The sequence below is a fragment of the Tamandua tetradactyla genome, chromosome 4 (assembly GCF_023851605.1).
Source record: "Tamandua tetradactyla isolate mTamTet1 chromosome 4, mTamTet1.pri, whole genome shotgun sequence".
Lineage (NCBI taxonomy): Eukaryota > Metazoa > Chordata > Mammalia > Pilosa > Myrmecophagidae > Tamandua > Tamandua tetradactyla.
In genome coordinates this window covers 37,310,469-37,334,871 of record NC_135330.1, presented here as the reverse complement: position 1 = coordinate 37,334,871, position 24,403 = coordinate 37,310,469, and the positions used below count along the sequence as shown (strand labels likewise).

General features: G+C 41.8%; 1 protein-coding gene and 1 non-coding gene across 2 annotated transcripts in view; one reads left to right on the top strand and one right to left on the bottom strand.

The window, feature by feature from the left end:
* The window catches only part of RGSL1 (regulator of G protein signaling like 1), an 80,489-nt gene extending 56,815 nt beyond the window's left edge, over positions 1-23,674 (bottom strand). Inside the window, exons 1-9 of the mRNA XM_077157185.1 lie at positions 23,593-23,674; positions 20,260-20,342; positions 16,378-16,452; positions 15,014-15,143; positions 12,896-13,000; positions 11,722-11,883; positions 9,466-10,448; positions 3,445-3,507; positions 2,823-3,045 (exon numbers count right to left, since the gene is read on the bottom strand). Coding sequence (XP_077013300.1) covers positions 2,823-3,045; positions 3,445-3,507; positions 9,466-10,448; positions 11,722-11,883; positions 12,896-13,000; positions 15,014-15,143; positions 16,378-16,452; positions 20,260-20,342; positions 23,593-23,605 — 1,837 coding nt within the window. The 5' untranslated portion in view covers positions 23,606-23,674. The remainder of the gene's footprint in view (positions 1-2,822; positions 3,046-3,444; positions 3,508-9,465; positions 10,449-11,721; positions 11,884-12,895; positions 13,001-15,013; positions 15,144-16,377; positions 16,453-20,259; positions 20,343-23,592) is intronic.
* TRNAG-ACC (transfer RNA glycine (anticodon ACC)) lies at positions 11,114-11,184 on the top strand. Its single transcript has one exon. It is a non-coding gene; the product is annotated as a tRNA-Gly (tRNA).
* Positions 23,675-24,403: the final 729 nt, after the last annotated feature.

The window sequence follows — 24,403 nt, the reverse complement described above, 5'->3', positions numbered from 1 at the left end:
AAATTAATTCATCTAAGTGAATGTCGACCCCTTCAAAGTAGCCATCTGTTGTAGGAAGGAGTTGCAAATGCATTTCAAACATTCTGCTATTGCTTCAAAAGACTTGATGCATTTGGGGATGATTCACAGCAAATAACATGAATTTTCTCTTCCTTGGCTTTGCCTTTGAGACTTAATTCCAGGATTGACAGCTCATATACACGAATGTCATCCTCAGTCTCAAACCCTTTGAAGATAAATTAACTTTTCTAAAAATAGACAAAGCATCATTCCTAGCTATGTGTGGCGATTTAAGAGGGAATGCCCTTTTGCATCCAAAATGACGTGGGACAATATGATTGTTTTAACAATGTTTTAGGTAATTGAAGTAGAATAGCAGCATTCTGCCTCCTCCCAAGGTGAAAATACTCATTTGTGCTATGCATTCAGGGGTTCAGTGTGAATCTAATAGCACTGAGTTTTCCCAGAACTCTCAGGGCAGTCCAGTACTTTCTTAGCATATATTGTTGGAGTTTAGAAGGGTGTGGACCCACGAATGTCAGTCAGCCTTATGTCATTATCATCATCAAGGTTATCATCATAACCCCATCATCTGTCAGCCAGGGGAGTCTGGCCGTAAAAGGAAAGACCAGTGGATTGCTTCAGCAATGCATACAGATTTCTAGTCCTGGATCAGTCCACTCAACTAGCTGAGCAATGTTGGTCTTTTCACCTCTCTGAGACTAATTTCTCCCATGAAAGATCAGAGTGTTCTGGCAATGGTGATCTGTATGTTTATGCTATGGTCTGAGAGGAGACATCAGCCTACCAGGGAGTCAGGGCCCAGCTTTGACAAATGCCCGGGAGACACTTAACCAGGCCAGGCTTGCATTCTGATGAAGCATTGGTAGAGGGTAATGATGTGTGTGGGGAGCGGTGAGGAGGGGGAGTCTCCGTGGAGGGTGGTTCACATTTTTCCTGGCCAACCCCTGTTGACACTCCATGGCCACCAAAGTTGCCCAACATGTACATGGTGAAATTTACCAGCCATCCCCTCTTCCTCTCTTCCCTTGATTTCTGGGGAATTTCTGGGGTGCCTGGATTTTAGAGAGAATATGAATTTTCGCTAAGCACAAAAGCCTTTCATGCTAGATTTAACCAACTCATGCCCACACAGCATGAGTCTTTAGATGGGCAAGCATTCGAGGGATCTTATTTTGTATATAAAGTGCATACTGAAGTTTTAAAAGAGTTGTGGGTTACATTTTTTAGTGTGATCTAACAACTCCCATTTATTGAGTACTTCCTTGCTATTTAAATATATTACTTCTCATCCTCTCAACAATCCTGTAAAGTAGGGGCCATTATTCACATTTTATAGAAAATAAGACTCAAAGAGGTGAAGCAACTTGCCCAAGCTTACAGAGGTAGTGAGTAGAGGAACTAAAGCTTCAAAGCTTATACTTTCTTCATCATTGTTTTTCAAACTGTGATCATCTTGACTAACTATTATGTTGAAATATAAATTTAGCAAATCATTGCCAGCTTTAAAAAAAATGAAATCATATAGAATAGAGAACATTAGAGTGCATCATCTTATGTAATGAGGGCAAGTATTGCTTTGTGAAATTTTTATTTCATATATATATATGCACACACATCCGCTCAGGTATATGTTTCCTGGGTCATAACGACAAATGTACTTCTTGTTGTGGATTGCAGTTAGAGAAATACCACAGTACTCCAACTGCCTCAGCAGAGATGGTTAAAGCAGTTTGTTCAATGTGAATAATAATGCTTCACATTTATTGGATTCTTACTATTATCAAACATTGTGCTAATAGCTTTCATAGATTATTTTATGTCATCTTTATAATAGCCTGTTATCATTCCCATTTTGCAAATGGGGAAGCTGGGGTTTAAAGAGAAGTTAAATACCTGGCTCAAGTTTACACAGTCAATTGTAAAGCTAGAATATAATCCCAGATGTCCCGGACAGTGAAGCCTTATGCTTCTAATTACTGCTTTCCACTGCCTGTATGTTATGCATGGGGATGGCTATTAAAAATGTCGCACAGATGGACAAACAAGATGTGGTCTGTATATAGAGCAGAATATTATTCAGCTGTAAAAGGGAATGAAGTTCTGATAGCGACAACATGGGTGAAACCTGAAGGCATTATGCTGGCTGAAATAAGCCAGACGCAGAAGGATGAAAAGTGCATGATTCCAATTACATGAACTAGCTAGAATAAGCAAACGCATAAAGACAGAAAAGTAGAAGGGAGAAGGGAGAATATGGAATTAGTACCTAATGGGTACAGAGTTTCTGTGTGGAGTGATAAAAAAGTTTTGGTCATTGGATGGTGGAGATGGTAGCACCAAATTGTGAAAGCAATTAATATTCTATTTTAGAATACAAAATAAAATTCTAAAAACAAATATATTCAGAGAAATGCTTTGGATCTGATTCTGAGGGAGGTGCAGTGAGGTGGAACATGCTTATCAGATGTATGAAGTGAAGTGCTTACCATAACTGAGGCTTTGCTGGGCTCTACTGAACCAAACTTGAGTGCTCCGGCTGCCTATAGAGCCAGTAACAGGCTCCACAGTCTGTCTGGATTCAAATCCTGACTCCCCCACTCACTGTGTGACCTTAGGAAGTCACTTATCCTCTCTGCGCCTCAGTTACTCAGTTAATAGTAGACTATTTTGAAGATCAATTAAGGTAATCGTTGCATTTCACAGTGCTGATGCACAGTAAATAATCACAATATATTAAAATCAATATTTCCCAGTTGCCTATAAGTAAAGATCAAAAACATTACAATGACTGCCCTTACCTTCCAGAACAACTTGAGACATCAGCTCTACCTGCAGAGACCCGCCTTGTCTCAGGTCCTCAGTAGCTACTTTTGGCCACTGGAGAGACTCCATTTCCTCCATGTTAGCCAAAGCCTGACTTAACTCCAGGGCTTCGTGAATCCTCTTAAAGAGAAGAACACTCTCCTCTTTGCTCAGAGGCTCTCTTCTATGCCTCTTAATGTTGATAATCCTGCTCTGAGTCTATGAGAAGGAAGGCAGGAGTTGGAAGTGCACAGCATTTGCCATAGGAACTGACCAGCAGCAAGATTTCTGTAATAACTCCTTCCTTCTGTGCTTCCCTGTTACTCAGACCTATGCGGATTGTTTTTCAATTTGTTGAGAATGATTGCTTCTTTACATCCACCCCCCTACCCCTTTCTATTCAAGCCCATTTTCTATAAGGGGTAAGTTCCATAGGAACGTGACTTTTTCAAAGTCCTCTTATACCCTTGAGTTCTTTCTCAATGTTCTTTCAATATTAGGAAGCACCGTAACCCCCCATTGACACCAAGAAAAATCTAACGATCTCTCTAATAGAACAGTGACTTTCTTCCCTTCCCTCGATCTCATAATTCCTCCCTAACCCAAAGAGCTTCCTACTGTAAAAAGGAGAAACCAGTAGTCCTCTTCGTCCAGGAATTGGTCATACCAGGAACTGAGCATCTAAAATCCAAACACAACACAAGCATTGTGAGGTGGGTGCTCTGCTTGGTGCATCTCCCAGCTTGTGGCACCTGGGAGTGGGATACGCTGCAGATTTTGGACTCTCCAATTTGGAGATTCAATGAAACATCAAACATCAGCCATGTCCAACCCATAGCCGCTCCTTTCCCTCTCTGAATATGGTAGCCCATATAACCTCTCCCTGCATCAGAGAACAGTAATCGATATTTACTTAAGAAGAGACAAAACAAATAATTTACTGAAGGACAACTATATGACATCTGCATAGCACTTTGTTCCTTTCCAAAGCACTATTGCATTTAATTCTCAGAACATCTCTGAAAGGCAGGTATCTCTTTTTGGGGTGTATGTCTACTCTCGTATCTCCCACTAGAAGATCTTATCCATTTGTGAAGAATATTTCATTACATTAAAACAAAAAACAGAGCAAAAAAACACCCTATGAATCTATGAGCCTGTGCTTAGCTAGATTTATTTGTCCACACTTTCACTATTTATTTGACAAGTATTTTCTAAGGGCCGCTAATATGCTAAATTGCAGGGAATATAGAGATCAATAGACTATAAACCTTGTGTTCAAGAAACTCTCCTCCCAGCATGGTGACCTTCAATGAGACATGTGCTGTGACAGAGAGATGAACAAGGGTCTCTGGGAACAGAGGGGAGGGAACACATCTCTACTTGGTTCAGGGAGATCTCAGAAGAATTGATAAAAGCAAAGAGAGTTGAGCTAGAATTTGGACCTTGCAGGATAAGTAGAAGCTCAACATTGGGAACTGAGTAGTGATAGAAACAAAGGCACAGAAATGGGAAAGGTAGCATCTGAAAATGTTGAGTATTCCATTGTGACTGAAATGCACTATTCTCACAAAGAGCATGGGGCATGAGGAAGTGGCAAGAGATCAGGCCAGGCAGGTTGTTTGGGACTATTTGTGAGGGACTTAATGTCTGGCTAAGTGGTCTGCATTATTTCTCAGGCAATGAGTTGCAAACAATACCTTATAAAAAATATTTAAAAATATTTTTATTGATAAAACATCATGCAGACACAAACATTCTTAACATACAAGCATTCCATATGTGGTGTACAGTCAATGGCTCACAATATCATCACATGGTTGGGTATTCATCACTTGGACATTTTTTAGAACATTTGCATCACTCCAGAAAAAAAAAAAGAAAAAGAAAAAAGAAGGTTTGATTCCCTGAGCCTGCCCATGCCAAAAAAAAAGAAGAAGAATTCATACATACCGTACCCCTTGCCCCTCCTTCTCACTGACCACTAGTATTTCCAACTAACCAACTTATTTTAATCTTTGTTCCCCCATTATTTGTTTATTTTTTATCCATATTTTTTACTCATCTGTCCATACCCTGGACAAAGGGAGCATCAGAGACAAGGTTTTCACAATTACACAGTCACATTGTAAAAGCTATATGAATATACAATCATCTTCATGAAACAAGGCTACTGGAGAACAGCTCTATAGTTTCAGTTACTTCCCTTTAGCCACTCAAATACACCATAAACTGAAAAGGGATATCTATATAATGAGTAAGGATAACCTCTAGAATAGCCTCACAAACAATAATTTTTAAGGAATATGAGATTGAAGCCACAATGCACTTCCAAGTCATGCTGCCAAAAGGTGAATTTAAGGGCATGAGCCTTAACTTCTTTCTCAGCTATGTCTGAGTTCCTGGGGAACTGGAGTGAAATATGTTTTTGAGAGAATTCAGCTCAATGACTGAATACTAGAAATGTAAAATGTAATATAATGCTATTGATGAATAGAGAATTTTAAATACATATAAAATATGAACAATTAAATAAACATGTGTAAAATGAATACCCTATTAATATCTCTTTGAGTTTAAAAAATGTATTACTCTATCTAGTGACTAATAAATAAATGATTAAGAAATAGTACTTAATAGAGCATTTTCCATTAGAAGAGCTAATCGGGTATGCAACAAAATAATAGTAACAAACCAGTTAATAACCATAATAAAATAGTGTCTAAAAACCCTGTAATTGTTTTTGTTAGGATGCATTAGGATTTTCTTCACAATTGAGCTTGTGTGTCACTTGGTAAACCCTCCTGGGCCCTCCTTGGAGCTGTGTGTGATGAAAGGACCAAGTGTCTACAGACTTTTTCTGTAAAGAGCAAGACAGTCAATATTTTAAGGCTTTCTGGGCCATATGGTCTCATTGCTAAACTCTAACATTGTGGCATGAAAGCAGCCATGGGCAGTGCATAAATAAATGGGCATGGCTGTGTTCCAATAGAACTTTACTTACAGACTCTAAAATTTAAATTTCATATACGTTCCACGTGTCACACAATATTCTTCTTTTGATTTTTTCTAAAAAAATGTAAAATCATTCCTAGCGCACTGGCCAGCAAAAACAGATGGTGGGCCACATTCAGCCTGTGAGCTGTCGTTTGCTGACCCTGCGATCGACTGAGTGTGAATCTGGACACGAATTCTGCATTTGTCAATAAGCAGCAGCGAGACCTGAGGCCTTGGCCCATCATCTGGACAATGATAGGGGAAGTGAGGGGACCCCAAGTTCTTGTCTTGTTCTAAAGTTCTATGGCTCTAATAAAGAGGAAGAACATTTGCGCGCCTACTACTTGCCAGACCCATACATGCCGTGTCTTTCTCTGAGCCAAACATTTTAATTCCCTTCGTACCAATGAGGAAATTGGGATTGGAGAGGCCCAGGAACTCTCTACCTAAAATCAAACGATTTGTAAGTGGAAAAATTGGAATACAAACTCACTTCTGCCTGCTCTTCTCATGACACCTCAGTGCCCTTTGTACCCTATTCTCAGACTTTCTCTTTATCAAATTAAGGCACTTTTAGTTTAATTTCTTGCTGTTCTATGTAGCCTTTTGCATATCGCCCGCCAGTTTCTATAGCACTTCCTCCGGCTGTTTCACACCTCCTCTCAGGCTTCCCCTCCTCAGAACAAATGGCAGAGTTTTAGGCAGAAGCTCTGTCTTCAAGGTTCTCTCTTCTCTCTACCTATTTGCTCCTTACAATACAGTATCTTCAAGACATCTAAAAACTTCCTAAATTCACAAATAGAATCACAAAGAATGATTTTTGTGCCAAGCCTCATTTTACATATGAGGACGAAGAAGCCTAGAGAAATTTAAAAAATTTAGAATTTGAGTTCACCCAAGACCACAAAGCTAAGTGGTGACAGAGCGTGGACTTAAACCACCAGTCTTCCCTCTGTTCTGTGCAGACTATTTTCCTACCAGTGAGTCTGAAGTCGGCAGACAAACGTATTAACTGGCATGCTCCCAGCACTCAACAAAGCCTTATTAAATAATTGGAGGATGGATGAACAGATGGCCAAAAATCAGAGGTTCTACAGAGTCACTTATCTCAAACCAAATAAGGTGGTCTTGGCACAAGACCAAAAGAGAGGTCATTTCCAACTGGGATTGATTGACTCATGCATTCAACAAACATCTATCGAACCAGGCAGTGTTGTTGATACTTGGGAGATAAGAGTGACAAAATAGGCAAAATCCCTGCCCTCATAGGGAGAAAGAAAATAAAAAATAATAATAAATGTGTACACACACACGTATGAATAAACATATATACATACTATGTATCTATTAGAAATACAGGTGTATTATATGTATATATAATAGATGTATACTATATACACACATGCACATATGTGCATGGTAAGGATTATATGTCTTATACATAGGCAATAGATAGATGATAGATAGAGAGATAGGTAGCTAGATAGATAGATATTTAGATGAGAGAGAGAACTTCTCAGGAAAAATAACAAAGGGAGGTAGGGTTGAAATGTTATATGAAGTGGCCATGGAGAGCCACACTGAGAAGATGACTCTTGGTTGAAGACCAGAAAGTGACACACCAAGTCATGGCAGTGTCAGCTCATCTGGAATGGCCGTGTGCCTGGCATGGCTGGGAAGGAGAGCACAAGGGGAGAAAAATAGTAGGTGAAGCCAGAGAGCAGGGAAGTGGACTGCAGATCATGCCGGATCTTGTCAGACCTTTGTGAGGACTTTGGAATTTACTCTGATACAATGAGCCATTTGTTTTCAAACTCCTCACTCACATCTTTTACCTATTTTCAGGTCAATTACAAGATTTGTGTTTTGATAGCATCACTGTGGCTGGTACAGACACAAGCTGACAGGTGAGGCAAGGCAGATGCAGAGGCTTCAGTTTGGAGGCCAACAGCAGGAACCCTGGAGAGGGAGGATGGGGGCTTGGGCTATAGCAGTTATAATAGTGAGAAGTGGCCAGCTTCTGGATGTATTTTTAAGATCAAGCTAACTGGATTCACTGATAGAACAGACATGTGTATGAGAGAAACATATCAAGATTTTTAGTCTAAGAAACTATGATAAAGGCCAACCATATCCACATGCAAGCACCTCCAATGTCTTGGCTAAAGATCAAGTCCCAGGCAAAAGGTTGTGCTGTAGGGATGTGCTGACAAGGGAGGGGCAATCTTAGTCTGAATCCCAAGAAAGGGCAGGGCTTTCATGAATGGAGAGCTGTGCAAAGGAAAGCTTTGGCTGTGGCTCCACTAGACTGGGGCCAGGGCTCTAGGACCCACTCTGATCTGACACTACCCAGATGATAATTTGTGGATTTAGAACCACGAACTCCTGGGTTCTGATCCTGGTTCACCCACTAGCCAGCTGTGTGTCTTTGGAAGAACTCACTTACCCTCACTGAGTCTTATTTCCTCTTGTACACAACAGAAGCAAGTATATTACCCTGCCTACCTCTCAGACGTGGCTAGAGGCATAATGTAAACAATATGTATGAATGTGCTTTCGGAGGCATATGCTTTAAGATGCACTAAGTACTTTGCTGCTTACATCCATTTGCCCCTCTAGATCGACTCTCTACCCTTCGTCACCCTGCTGTGCCACACCAACAGGCTTCCTTGTCCTCTTGTTGGGTTCATCCAGTGAGGAGGCCTGGCAGGAGATGGGAAAGCCAAAGGAGAATGAGATTGAAATATCTATTTTCCCTGCTCCCTTGCTGCCAGATCACTGGGGACTGACAACATCTCTTTACTAAGATTACAGCTCCTGCCAAGTGTTGCACTCCACACAGCTCTTTCCCTCCTGGTTCTATCGCTGCTCCTTTTCTTTACTCTTCAGGCTAGGAGTGAGAAAGGTGTCTTCTCTTACTGACCTGGGGATATTGCACTATCCCCTGTAGTTTCCTTACACTCTGCCTTTGTAAGTTATCCAACTTCGCTCTGCCATTTGTTTTCTGTCAAGATCTTAAGGATACTAAAGTCATGCATTGCTACTCAGTGCTATGGACTTTACTTCCTGTGAGTTTTCATGACATTCCAGTCTTTCCTCTAATATTTTGAGATAAGAATAAACAACTCCTAATTAACCTTTTTTTTTTTGGCTGGCAGGTCAGGGAAAAAGAGACCCTGCATTTCAATACGTGATGCTTAGAACAGCATTTTCAAACCTTCCCTTTCAAACACATCCCCAAATGGCAGCATCTCCTTTGGCATCTCCTGAATGGTTTGGGATTTGAGTGGTAGATGCGAACCCATCTGTTCATTTAGGTAGAGCTCACAGAGTGGTAGGACACTCTGAGGTGCCTGGTTTGTGGAGACTCTGTGTAAGGAGAAAGTGAAGAAAGAATAGAAAATGGATATTGACCACTTCCCCTTCCTTCCCCCAGTCATTCCACTTTGGACTAGAAATGGAGTCAGTTCTTGGGAATTTGCATGGCCTGCTCTCAAGAGATCAACCAATCCTTCAATTGGTGAAGGGTTGTGTGGGTAATTGTACAGTTAACTTAGCCAGTACAGAGGAGCAGGCAGGATGTGGAGTCGGTCTTGACCTAATCTGCCAGATACTAACCCATTTTGGGGAAGCCTGGCCTACCTTGCAGATCTCCTTCTGGGCTTTGGGAATCCAGGGGTTCACCTCCCCAGATGGCAGTGTCTCCTTCAGGCCCTGAATGGTTTGGTATTTGAGTGGTGGGCATGAACCCATCTGTTCATTTAGGTAGAGCTCGCAGATCCTGTTGCCCAGCAGGTGCCGAAAGATGGCATTTCCATTCTTCCTGCTACTCATCAGGACACTGAGGAAATAGTGCAGATCCTGCCAGAGGTCCAGGAGTTGGGTCTCTACTTTCAGATTCTGCTTTTTCAGGTAGCTATGGAAAGGACTCCCTGCATAGGTGTCAGCACATAAGGCCCAGTGGGTGTACCCCAAAGAGAGACTCTGCTTGATGGCCTTCTTGAGTGTCATCTGAGAAGAGTAACTAATGATGGGGGTGGCAGTCTTCAGGTGGGTAGAGGACTTTGGCTCAAAGAGGCTATCCATGTAGAAGTGGTTCTTGGCTTCCTTCTTCATGCTGGACCTTTTGGCACACAGAAAATTATTTTCCAGGGGACTGATTATTCTTTCCTTTGTACCGGTCACTTTCAGGGAAGGCATTTGCTTAACCACCTTCTCCTGAGGACATCGCTCCTGTGGGGGCAAAGTGGTAGTGTCTGGCTTGGAGTAAGTGGATGGCTGTTCCATTTCCAGAGACCAAGCACTGTGGTCTATCAACTGCCACAGCTTCCTTTTGTTCTTCCTGCTCGAGTACCATTTCTGGGGGTGGTGGCTTTTCTTGACGCTCATGTTCAGAGGGAGCCCTCCTGTGTGGGTGCAGCAAATACTGCACTGGCGAGTCTCATATTCCTGCATCAGCCCCTTGCATGATTCCTCCTTGGCCATGCTCACCTTGGCATGGATGTAAAAGTTGGGAAGCCAGTAGCTCTGGAGCTTGAACAGAGCCACTTTCTGCATGTGGCTCAGAATCTCTCTCCTGGTGGTTGACTGATTTGGATGCCAGATGGAGAGGTTCAAGAGGGCCTCTGAAAGCAAAACAGAGAGGTGAAGGGTGAAAATGTTATGATGGTGGTGGTGGTGATGATATTTTTCCAAATGTTTTTGCATAGGTCAGTTTATTAGTTCTTCATTCAATTCTAAGATGTAATCAGTCAAATATACCATTGACGCCTTTTAAGGATTCCCTCAGTACACAGTGGCCAGTTTCTCTGGTTACCTTCCTTCTTCTCCATAGAAATAAGTGATTTTATGGGAATCTTGGAGTTTTTTTTTTTAACAATTGAATGTTATTGGAAAAAATAAAAAAGAAAAAAATGTTTAAAGAACTGAAAAATACCTTTGAATGGGATTCCTCAAGGTCAGATCTGACTGAAGGAGGGAGTTTAGACTGGATAATATGAAGGAATCCTTACTAGCCCTGAATTTAGTGTCATCACTTCACAATGATCTACGTGAACAGAGAGGAAAGTGGCTAATCCTAAACAGCAGATCTTCTGGAATACATTTGTATTTGGATTAAGAATGTATTCTCTTTTATATTTGGATTAATCTAATGTTCTAGAACAGGGATTGATAAATTTTTTATATGAAGGACAAGATAGTAAATATTTAAAGTTTCGTGGGCCACATACAGTCTCTGCTGCATACCCTTCTTCTGTTTTTTAACCCCTTGGAAGTGTAAAACCCGGGTGCAAGGGTAGTTCAGTAGTAGAACTCTTGCCTACCATGCAGGAGACCCGTGTTCGATTCCCGGCCCATGCGCTTCCCCCAAAAACAAACAAACAGAGAACACAACAAAAATTCAACAAATGGTGCTGCAATAATGAGATACTCAAATGGAAAAATTATGACATGTGGCCCCATCACACAGCACACGGAAAAAAAAATCCCAATAAAAATGTAAAAACCATTCTTAACTCGCAGGCCACGTGGACTACATTCAGCCTATGGGCTTTAGTTCTAGAGAGCCCTAATTTAAAAAAAGAAAAGACAGAGCCATGCAGACTCAGAAGTTATCCAATTCATTTCCCAGCTCCTCCTCACTCCTCCCAGCCAGCTTGTACTGGCAGCAAATAACTCATGAGAGAGCAAAGTCCATGCTAAGTGCTAAATGCCAAGTTTGTCTCTCTCACACCTTCCGTGGTAAGGACTGGGATTCCCACTGGTTTCCTTGATACAGAGGAAATGGAAAAGGGGCAGGTTCGCAAAGCAAGAGAATGAGGGTTATCAGATGCTAGGTCGATTTGTTGTTGCTACATTCCCCAAGGATTTCATGTCTAATATGCATAGAATCCTTACTGATATCCGTGTTGCAGAGAGTCACCACCTTGGAACCTTCCTGCAGATGGGTGGCCTTCAACACAAGCAGGAGGGACAGGTAATGGTCTTGCCGTTCCAGGTCCATCTCATCTATGCTCAGGATCTTCTCAGCAAGGATCCAGAAATCTACCAGCTCTTCACCTACCAATCAGATAGGGAGGGCACAGAGTTGCACCCCAACCTTGCCATGGGCGGTTGCATCTGGATGGAGCAACTGACATCTCCCACCAGCCTGCTCCATTGCTTCTAACATCACCCAGGCCACTCCTTTGTGTTAAAGCCTCATCTCCAGAAAATCCCTAATGTGTGTGGGGTTGGGAGGTGGGGGCTTAAGGGTGCAGGGAGAAAACAGGGCAGGGAGTTAAAAGGGTGGAGATTCATTATGAAATTTTTAAATTAGAAAACTGCCAATTTAGGGCAAATTACAAGACTCTGAGATGGATCATGAGACATTTGAGTTTGGTCCAAAAAATGAAGATAAGGGAGAGAAACTATTTCCTAGAACATGGACTTGCAACAGCCTGCAGAAGTACCCTGGTACCAAAAGGTATGAAAGACTGCATTCCCTGTTTCTTAACTTGGCCAGGGCTAAACTCTGAGTGACAAATTGAATGATACATTTCTTCCTTACCTGCTTCCTGAAGACCTAGGATTTCACTTTTAAACTCTCAGGGCTTCTCTCTGGACTAAAGCTTAAAGTTGCTAAATTGTAGTGTTAACCAGAGCTGGCTGCCAGCCTTCCAGCAACTCCGCGCCCAACAGAACAGGAAGTAGAAGGTTGCCAGTCAGTGCACCCCAATATTTTCACCATAGAGATTTTTAAATATATTTTTGGTCCTTGTCTGAGTTCCTATCACAGTCGCAGTTCTAGGTAGCATGAGCTTGCGGCTCTTATTCATCTCTGTATCCCCAGCTACCAGCAAACCTCCCGCATAGTAGTACTCAATGAACACTGTTAAATGGATGAAATGAACTCTGATCGTTTTTATTCCGACCTACACTATGGACTCGGTTTTCAGATTTTCATCCAAAATGCATTATTTGGCATTTAAAAAATATTTACCACAAGCATACCTAACTGCCAATCAAATTTTTGGGCATCGTAGAAACAGTAAGGACTGCGGGGACCCCAAGGACAATTCTGGGAACCCACCTGCACTGCCCTTGAGGAAGGAACAGAAGCGCCACATCCCTCTGACCCCGCCAATGCATTTCTGGAGTAGCCACTGGTCTGCCTTTCTCCATCGTATCATCTTGGCTGCCAGGAAAAGTCCACAGTAAGAAAGCAAGAACGAACTCTTCTCCCAGCCCCTCTGTCAGCCTTGCACACAGCCAGAGCCCCACTTGCACTTAGTATGAGTGAGGAGAAATGGTGGCCCTTAGAGGAGCCGATTATGTGATGCTTTTGAACCAGGGCACCGGATGTCCCCTCTGCCACAGTGCCAGGTGGCATGTGAGGGACCCACAAGTGTGTACATGATCCACAGCTCCAAATCATCCTCCAGCCAAGGCCTCTCCCTTCTGCACACCCTACCTGGCAGTAATGTAGCCCTTAATTTGCATTTGAATTCAATTTTCCTAAACATATGTTGAAGAAGGGGGTTGGTGGTAGAGATTGATTTGGTTTAACATTTCACTCCATGGGTGCTCCTGAATCTTAACTTTGCCGGCTGTAGAACATAATTTCCTTTGGCAGATAGTCAGGCTACCAATTCAACTCTGGCTCAGGATTTTATTCATCCTTTCTGTCAACAAATATTTATTACATGTCTACTAAGTGCCAGAATATTCTAGATGCTTGGGACACATCAGGAAGCATCCTTTTCCTCAAGAAGCTTATATTCTGAATGTGTGATTGTAAAAACCTTGTGTCTGATGCTCCTTTTATCCATAGTACAGACAGATGAATAAAAAGATATGGATATAAATAAATAAATAAATAAATAAATAAATAAATAAATAAATAAATAATGGGGGGACAAAGGGTAAAATAATAGGGTGGATGGGGTATGGTATGCATGAGTTTTTCTTTTTTCATCTTATTTCTTTCTCTGGAGTGATGCAAATGTTCAAAAAAAATTATCATGGTGGTGAATATGCAACTATATGATAATATCGTGAGCCACTGATTGTACACCATGTATGGAATGTATGTGTGTGAAGATTTCTCAATTAAAATGTATTTTTTTAAAAAAAGAAGCTTACAGTCTAGTAAGGGAAACAGACCATAAGCAATGAGCATAATAAATAATATTATCTATGAAGTTTAAAGGTTATAAGTGCTACAGAAGAAAAGACAAAGTAGAGCAGGGAAAAGAGGATTGGGAGTGCTGGGGCAGGGTTGGATGAGTGGATAGGATATAGTATCATTGGGGTAGGCTTCATCAAGAAGGTAAAAAATGCACTGAGATTTAAGGTGTGAGAGAGAGAGAGAGACAAGTGGCTATCTGGAGGAAGAGCAATGCAGAGGGAGGGAGTCCTCAGGTGGGAGTGTGTCCAGCATTATTTGAAGAACCACAGGGAGCCCAATGTGGCCGGATAGAGTGAGCTGGGGGAAAGTAGGTGATGAGGTCAGAGAGGAAATGGGGTCTAGGTCTCTTGGCTTCCGCAGCCCATTGGAAGGGGTTTGGATTGGTGGGGTGCCACTTTAGGGAAAACTGCAAGACTCTGAGACGGATCATGGGACAACTGAATTTTGTCTGAAAAATGAGAATCAGGGAGAGAAACCATTTCCTAAATCACAGACCATGGGTGGGGATTGAACGAGGGAGCGAAGGAGTGATACAATATGGCTTATATTTAAAAGGCTCACTCCGGCTGCTGTGTGCGGGAGTATAGGAGTAGAAGCAGGAGACTGATTAAGAGATACATACAGTACCCAGGTGAGAAACGATGGCAGCTCAGACCAGAATGGTAGCAGAGATGGTAGTGAGATTTGTTAGGTTCTGGATATATTTTAGGCAATTTTACCATGTTCTTTCTGTGGCCACCAATATTTCTCTCATTTCTGGATGCAGAGAGACAAATAGTCCAGTCCATCCAACTCTTGCTTATAGCTCTTCTTATAAATTTTTCAGCCCAAGATTTCATTTATTACCGTAACATGAACTGGGTCTCCTGCATGTCTAAAGCTATACAGGCAGCCAGACTGTGTACCCTAATTTAGGACTGGCAGGCACAGGGATTGTTATGCAGCCTGTATTTCCATGTTTCCCTCCCCACCCCCCCCCACCCCCGCCCCACACAAATGCATGCAGGCACACACGCTTACCTCCTTCTGGGGATTTAATGAAACTGATGAGTTCCTGACAGAGAATGTACTGGAAACATAAGTTGGTCTTACAGAAAAATGGTAACCGGTATTTCTCTAACCAGGTTAATAATCCTTTGTACTTGGCGATCTAGAGTCCAACAAAATAGGAATGGAAAAGAGATATGGAAATGTTAAGAAATGCAACTTAGCACGGGGCAATTAATAAGCTCACACTCAAAATATTTGGCTTGGAGGAGAGGGAATGTTGAAAAGCATAATCTAATATGAGAAGCAACTTGAGCGGAGGCTCCCAAAGAAATTAATGGACATAGGGAAGGAAAGTCTTAGTCTTTCATTTAAAAATTCTTCCTTATTCCTCAGTGAATTTGTTTAAAATAAGATCTAATACCTGCTTGACAGAGGAGAAGCAGAAGAGATTTGTGTCTGTTTTGTCATGTCATAACTCTATTCAATTTGCTTCTTTGTAAACTCACATAATTTCTCACAAAGTCTCAATATAAACTGAAAATAGTGTAAAATACACACACACAAAGACTCACAAATTTCATTGTTTAGAGTATAGCATGGATCCCTGAGGACTCAAACCATCAGAGAAAGTAGAAAAAAAATTAAAATTTTGAGTTTCAGGGTTCTCCTAGGGAAACCAAATCTAATAATCAGAGTGGGATGTCCTCCTAAGCTCTGCAGATCCTAGGGAACAAAACCTTGTTACAAGCAGAGCTTGGAGCCATCTTTCTGGTCCCATCTGTCACCAGTAGGGTACATGGAAGCCATTGGTAGATCCAAGTCCTACATGGCTGAAAGGGAACAGGGAGGGACGAAAGGGAGAAGAGAAAGACAAGAGACAGGTAAAAGGAAAAGGTAAAAGAGGAAAAAAATGTTTGGGAGAAAGAGATGCCTCGGAGGAGAATGAGTAGCCAATTGCAGAACTTGATCTACACCTTATAATGCAAATGATACACGCATGGCACAAAGGCTGCCACTTTCTGTCCCTTGCTCATGGCAGATGATGCCAATCAATTCCCAGACTCTTTATCACTGAACTTAATGTGCCCTCAAAGCTCTTCCCAACACAGTCCTTCAAACACCCTAGTCAATATCAGAGTGGAAATAAGAGATGAATCCCATTTGCTAACTATGAACTAGAACATAAAAGAAAGAATTGACCAGCAATTGGTGATTCAAGAGATAAAAACAGTAAGAAGAAAATACGTATATGGCTTGCCACTATTTGTTCTACTCGCCTGCTTTACAGTTTCTTCCGGTATGCTTAGCCCCATCTCCCTCTCCCATTCACACTTCCGCTTTCAGCTCCCTCTTCCTCCACCCCAAACCCCTCATCATTCAAGACTCTTACTCACCAAGTCATGTGGTATTTCTGGCCACAAGCTCCACTGTGAATTTTCAACAGTATAAAATGGTACCTGACCAAAAACCTGTAAAAGAAAGCTAAGAAACAGCCAAGGAGATAGTGCTTCACTTCACATATATGACATGGTCCATCTGCAGTCACAGGGTAAGACAGGTCCCATTGCTTTCCTATTCCAAGGGATGTGAATTTTTAAATGTATCCTACTGAATCAGCTTGTCTTGCACAGAAACACCCCAGATAGACAGAATCACAAGATACATTTATCTTTTGTTCGACCCCAGCCCCCAACCTGGGAACTAACTTGTCTTGTGCAAAGGGCCAAAGCCCTTAATTTAAAACCAGTTGGCTTTATGCTTTATTTTATTCACTTTCTCCATGAAGTTAAAGCAAGGATCTAAAACCTTTTCATAATGATTGGATTTGGATTTACATAAACTCTCCAGCTGGAGAAAGTAGAAAGGATGGAGGATATGAGAATTAGGGGCACAAGTCAATTAAGCAGGCATTATGAGTTTCCAAAATTGACGAGCAATTCCCAGCTACTGTCTACTTTTGTCATGTCTAGGCAACCAGCTTTGAGACCGATAGGAAAAGGCATCTAGGTTTATAGGTATCTGAGCTAAGCAGTCTCACTTCAGCAAGCTCTGAAGTGCCTCCAAGTGTCCCAGAAATGCTGATAAATTAAAGTGGCTGAACGCCCAGCTCCTGATTGAACTCTGAGCACATCCTGTCAATCTGACCATCTCCCTGAGACTTACAGGTCTAAACATTTGTCACCCCCTGTGCTCTGCCCACCGTCAACTCCCCCCCCGCCACTTCTATCTCCTTTGTCTTTGGCTGGGAGGACTGAAGGAAGGTGATGGTGCTGCATTGTACAACGAGAAGTCTATGAAGGAGCTCAGTCCTTGGTGATCCCTCCATGCTCTGCATGCAGTACTTGCACACCATCCACTGCCTGGTGTACTAAGTAATGGTAGTTACGGGGTATGTGAAGGGATATGCAGTAGACTGTGAGGCTATGAGATTATCCATGACAGCTGCACCACGGAGGGCAGGGGGCGAGGTGGAGCACTGAAAATCTGGTCAGCAACCAGGGCTGTGCCAGCTTCACTGTCATCTTAGGCTGGACTTTTAGCTTCTGCAGTAAAATGGGAATCTGCAGAAGGAGAATCCTGCCCATCTCATAGGGTGATTGTGGGAATTAAATGGTAGCAGTTTGGAAATTGGATTAGTATTCAATGTGAAATACTATTTTATCGCAAATAGACCACAGCTGCTTAAATGGCCACAATTTTCTTATACTCTAACTGAAATTCCACCTTCCCACATCACTTTCCCTACTTCTAAATCGTTATTGTGGACTTAAGTTGTGTTGACGAATTAACTAACTAAAATGTCTTCTGATTACTTCTAAAACCTTTCATTAAGGAAGTGGTAGAGGCATCAGTATGAGTAAGGACCACCCCAAAGAACTGTTATCCATCGGCGCAGTCCCTCCCTCCATCCTTTTTCTTTTTTAACCTTGGCAACTAGCACCACCATCCACCCAAACACCCAAGCCTATCACCCTTGACCGTTTTGGTCACTACCTTTCCCCACTGTGCCGGTTTGAAAGGATGTATATACCTAGAAAAGCCATGTTTTAATCTTAATCCCATTATGTAAAGGCAGCCGTTTCTTCTAATCCCTATTCAGTACTGTATGTTTGAAACTGTAATTAGATCATCTCCCTGGAGATGTGACTCAATCAAGAATGGTTGTTAGACTGGACTAGGTGGAGACATGTCTCCACCCATTTGGGTGGGTCTTGATTAGTTTACTGGAATCCTATAAAAGAGGAAACATTTTGGAGAAAGGGGGAGCTTTAGAGAGAGCAGAGAAGAATGACAGAGTCACGAGAAAGCCACATCAGAGAACACCACCGAACCACAAAGCAGAGAGTCCACCAGCCAGACATTTTGGGGGATGAAGAAGGAAAATGCCTCCCAGGGAGCTGGAGAGGAAGCTAGCAGATGATGCCCTGTTCACCCTGAACTTCGTAGGCCTTCTTGAATCAAGGTATCTTTCCCTAGATGCCTTAGATTGGACATTTCTATAAACTTGCTTTAATTGGGACATTTCCAATTCTGCCATTCTGTTTCTCGTATATTGCATTCCGGCAGTTAGCAAACTAGAAAACCCATCTTCAAATAGTGACAAATTTCGTTCTGTTAAAAATCTTGTTTTGTCTCATCCTCTCCATCTTTTCCCTTTACACCTTCTCTCTCACCTTGACTACTAACTACTGTAACAATCTCCCACGTGGCCTTCCTGCCTCTAGCATGGCATCCTGCCATCTCAACTCATTTGCTAAACCTCTGCAGAAATGATCCTTCTCAAATGAGAGGCTGATCATGTTACTCCTTTACTTAAAATGGCTCCTTCTCATCTAGAGGAGAATGCTCAAACTCCTGAGCACAGCCCTGCTACCCTGGTTTTGTCTGTCTACGCAGCCTTACTTTTTGCTGTGTCTCCCTCTCTCAGCTTTTTCTTCAACCTTACTGTGTCACCCAGAGTTTCCCCCAAAGTGTCACAGGATTGCATTCCTAGGTGCCTTTACTCACTCGGTTCTATCTGTAGGAACTTTGCTTCTCTTGCTACCCCAATCCCAGCCTTTATCCTCTTACTTCTTTACCCACCCTGTCCTCCCCCACCACCTCCCTATCCCTACTCTTCTTCCAGAACTGGGCTCATGCTGCCTCCTTAATGAAGCCTTTCCTGCTTCTTCCAATCAGGACCGCTCTCTCCCTTTTATGTATTCCTAGTCCCGCTGCCTCCTAGAGACTTTTAACATGTCACCCACAATCCTTTTTGCACTCACTTTAAAAACCTGTCTTTTGCATTACACCAGGAATTATTTGAGGACAGAGATAGGATCATTAATATCCATATCACCAATATGGAACACACTGACACAGAGCAACTGCCTGATAAACGCTTGTGGGATTAGACATGGTCTGACACAAATAAAGGGACTAAAAGAAAGCAGCAGAGTGTTTTCATCCTCTTGTTTGAAATTTCAGCTTTTTATAGATGGCATTCCCAAGAGAATGCCACAATTTATAAGGCACTGACATTAAAATGTAACCAAAGATTTAAATCCAAAAAGATACAAGATTAGTCTCACTTTGGGTTTAAGAGTATTTTGATGTTTGAGATTTGTGTTAGTCACATAGTTTCAACGATTTAACAGTTCAACCATTGCCATATGCCAGGCATCTGGTGAAGGGAGCAGGATGGAAAATCCATGGTTCTTGTCCTGCAGGAATTTACAATCTCAGAATCAAGTGAGGGAGACAATATAGGGTACATGCGTGCATGCACACACGCATATGAGAGAAAGTTGCAAAGTGGCAAGGGCACAAAAGCAGAGAGAAATAAATTGTGATCAAAAGAACCTAGGAATTCCTTCAGTAGAATAAGATTTAAGTAGCTATGTGCAGAATGATAACGGTTTGGTAGACGGAATGATAAGGAAGGCATTGAAGGCAGAGAAAATAGCCCGAGGAGAGGGACTGAGGTGTGGAGACACCAGGTATGCTCAGTGGGTAGTGCTACCATTGCTAAAACACTGGATACCAGCAGAGAGTATAATAGAGGAAAAGGTAATCAAAGAGGCTGAGATCTGGGGTTTGATGATACCAATAAGGGGAAGCTCCTGGAGATTTTTAGGGGAGATTCTGGCTCATATCTATTTGCTCAAATTGGTTGAAATAGTTTTTATTCGGTAACAAATTTTAGTTAAAAATAATAATAATTTGGCATTCAGCTCAAGGAGAGTCACTATTCAGGTGTCAGTGAAACATTTGGATATAAGTTTGAGAATACTTACCGGGAGAGAAAGAAATGTGTTGAAAAAATCTGCAAAGATTTCATCCTCAAGTAGAATTATTAGATTTGTAGAACCAATTATCTCTATATGGGGAGAAAAAGGGGGGAAAAAGCCCTCATGAACCAAGATTGCATTCAGGATGAGAAAATGAAGATACTCAATAAATCATTTCACATAGCCAAATCTCAGCAGGATGATGGCCCTCAGGGTCATCCAGCTCGATTTCTCCCTCCACAGGACTTTTCTCTGAAATCTCACTCTGCTTAAATTCTTCTAGTTATGGGGAGCTCATCACCTCACAGAACTACCATTCCATTTATGAAGAGATGAAATGGTTAGAAAGATGTTTCCTCCTGTCAATAGCATCCCTTCACCTTCTTCCCACTTGTCAGAATTCTGCACTCTGCAGCCTGACAGAATGCATCTAAGTCCTTTTAAATGGACAATGCTGCCAATATTTACAAAGCCATCCTAACTTTTTTCAGCCTCCTTCCAACCCCTCTCCACTAGTCACTAGGCAGTTCTTCAACCATTTCTCCCATGGCCTCATTTCCATTCTGGTTCCTCTCTTGGTGGTTGGAGGGGCACTCACAGCTGAAGTCCTCATGCTTTTAGGGCAGAGTATAATAGAGCAGTTGCCTGATGGCACATTATGTCAGTTTTGCACGAAATGTGATTAGCCATGGGGGTGGGGGGGGCTCTCCCATTACACCGCTATTTCCACCTTCCTTTATTTATGTAGTTTGTTTTGTTTTGTTTTGTTTTGTTTTTCAAAAACCAAGTGCAGGGACGGTGTGATGCTGGCTCAGTAGCAAAATTCTCGCCTGCCATGCTGGAGCCCCGGGTTCAATTCCCGGTGCCTGCCCATGTAAAAATAAAAACAACAGCAGGAAATTATATTTATTCCAGTTGAATTTCAATTTGTTATTGGTTAGGGCCCAACATCACAGCCTGTCAACAGCTTTTATGAATACTGATTTGGTTGTTCAATGTGTTCACTACTCCTCTCTGGTTTGCTCATTGTGCTGCCCAAGATTGTCCAAGGGGATAAATGTTGAATGCCCTAAAGCCAAGTACAGAGATTGCAGGAGGAGTAGGAGACGCCTCTAACTTTACTTTAATCCACTGTCTTTGCTCTTTAGAGCACTAGGTTCAACTATTGAATAACCAACTAATTGTTCTATCAATGACACAGCATCTCCCCATCATACCCAAGTTTATAATGAAAGACAGTAAAGTGAGCATTCTAATAATACTTACTAGACCTATCCTTCAATCATGTTAAAGCTCTGGTGAGAAGAGTAAGTGCCACTCACAATCCCTAGAGTACAGTTATAATAATACAAAAATAACTAAAGAATCCCCTTCATCATTTTTCCTGATAACACTGGGGTTGATTTATGGAAATACAAATAGAAACCCAGAAAATCAGGGCTACTGTGAATAACAGAGCTAATGTCAGTTCTTGTCCCCTGATCCACAGATATCTTTTTGCTTGCTGTCCAGTGTTGTAAATTTTTATATGTGTTTTCCTATTTCCCTCCTCAGCCTTTTTCTCTTCTTTTCTGAGCATTCCCTGATTTACGTAATCTGTACACAAACGGATGATTTCAAAATCTGTATTTTCAGACCAGACTTCTCTCCTTGACTCGAGTTTAAATGTCTGATGAGCTATGGGACATCTCTACATGCACACCTGTCAAGCACTTTCATTTCAACATGTCCAAAACTGATCTTACCATTTCGCCTCTCAGCCTGCTCTTTTTCACATATTTCCAATCTCAGTTAATGCAGATACCACCCATCCAATGGTCTAAACCAAAATCCTGAGCATTGATTTTGATTCCTCCCTTCCCCCACCACATGCAATGAAGGAACATGCTGTGCGGTTTCTTCTTCTACATTTCTCTGGAATCTGTCCTCGCCTCTCCATCCATAAAATCACTCTTATTCCGGGCGCCTATCACCTCTTACCTAGACTATTGCATCAGTTTCTTAAATGGTCTCCTTATTTCCAGTTGCTTTCATTGAACACCCTCAATATGCTCATACTATTGTTAAAACCCTTCAAAACCTCCTTGATGTCCTACAAGATAGTCTGGTCTCCTTAGTACAGCACATGAGGCCCCACCCCATCTGGCTTTGGGGTTTCCTCCCAGCCTCATCTCCTGCCACTCTGCTCTACCCCCATGCTGCCTCCTGTTTACCAGCAAAATCAAGGCATTGCTATTTCCTGCACATGCTATGGACTCTCACTTCAAACTGCCATGTCTTTGTTCCCACCTGAACCCCATTACCTGAAATGCCCTTCCTAATCTAATCTGCTTCACAAATTACTAGTCATCCATTATGAACTAGTTTACACGCAATTTTCTTGATGAAGCACCCTGGAGTGGTAAAATCAGTTACTACCTCCTGCAGGGTCATGTACATCTTCTGCTATTTCAATTAACAAATCATGTTGTTTTTATTCAGTAATGTATCTGTCTTTATCATTAGACTGAGCTCTATGAGAAGAGGGACGTTCTCTTTTCATATTTCCCTCAGCACCAATAGTGTTCGTGCACTGTCTGAGTTCTGTAAATGTTGACTGAATTGTTCTTTCAATGAGTTATTGTTATTTCAAAAGACTGTCTTCAGTCTTTTTTCGTGTGCGTGTGTCATTCATGGAGCCACGCATGGATCTGTTGAATGGATACATTATTTGAGACCATCTGATTGAGTGCAGGCAAGTGGAGTTCAGCAGAAACTTCTCGACTGATTCTGTTTTCCATAGTCACCCACACTGCTAGTGACAAGGGGCTCGCCTGTGATAGGCCTTACCATTGACAAGACAATCTTGATGTGCTCTGAGGTTCCTTAAGGGAAAAATGCTCTCCACCTCCTTCCCTTCCCCAGCCTACCATTTCTTCACTCCTGTTTTTCCATTCTCATCTGTTCTGCCTTCAAATTCCTAATAATCTGGAAAGCTTTTAGCACTCATTATACACAACAATATTGACTCAAGAACTAAAGAAATCATTGGATAACCCCACACCTCATGTTGGCCTTCTCCTGGGAGAAAATAAGGAACGCATTTGTCTGACTGGCATCTCACTTCCTCCTACCTTAGCTGTCTTATGAATGCAATGCTATCCTACGCCCCAAAGATAAAAAAAGATAAAAAAGTGGCAGAAAGCAGAAGAAGGGACAAGAAGAAGAGAGAAGGAAAACAAAGGGCATGAATAACATAGAAGTCACCCACAGTGTCCCTGATTAATTATTGGGAAAGTGGTGGTTTGCCTTCTTTGGGGGGCTCATAGCCTGGAAAACATCACTCTTTCAGAGACTCACCAGCGGTGCTCATGTTACCATGCTCTTCCTGTCACTGTGATTCATTAGGAGCAGAATTAGCCCCCAGTCAACAGAACCCCACCACTTTTGAATGCACAATGACTCCTCTTCCAAGAGGTTCCAGGTTCCATCAGTCAGTGATCTACTTATCTCTGGCGTAGACCTGTCTTTGTCCTACCTGATCTCCTGGATCCCCTTGAACTCACCAGACTCCTCCTATCTCAGGGCTTTGGTCTGTCCTATTTTTGAACATTGACAGCTTCTTTATCATTGTTGTCTGAAATCCCATGTTTAAGTTCTTCTCTTTAATTTAATGGTCTGCTGCAGGGGAGCAGGGAATCAGGGATTTATTTTAATGTGCCCCCTATGATTTGATACTGTTTTGGAAATTTAGAAGATGCTCAATGAATGTCTAATGACTTGACTTGTGTCTCAGATAAGCTGGAACATTCAACCAAATTTAAAACTTTTGTTTTCCATCCCTTCTCCTTCTTCCAAAATAAATTTACTTTGGTTGGCTGTGGGTTACTTTATTATCCATTGACTCTGAGGAGAGCTAGAACATCAGCGAAATACCTTCCATGAAACATAAGCTACACTGGATGTTTTGTATTTTGTTCTCATTAAATCCCTGAGCCCTACAAAACAAAGATTATTATCACTTACTTCTCAGTGAATGTTGACAACCTGAAATTTGGCCCTGGCCTATTTGATTCAAGAACCCATGTTTTTACAAGTATGACAGTATTTGCAATGTCAATAAATGAAATTTCCTTTTCACCTGAAAAATGTAGTTTAACAGACTTAAAAA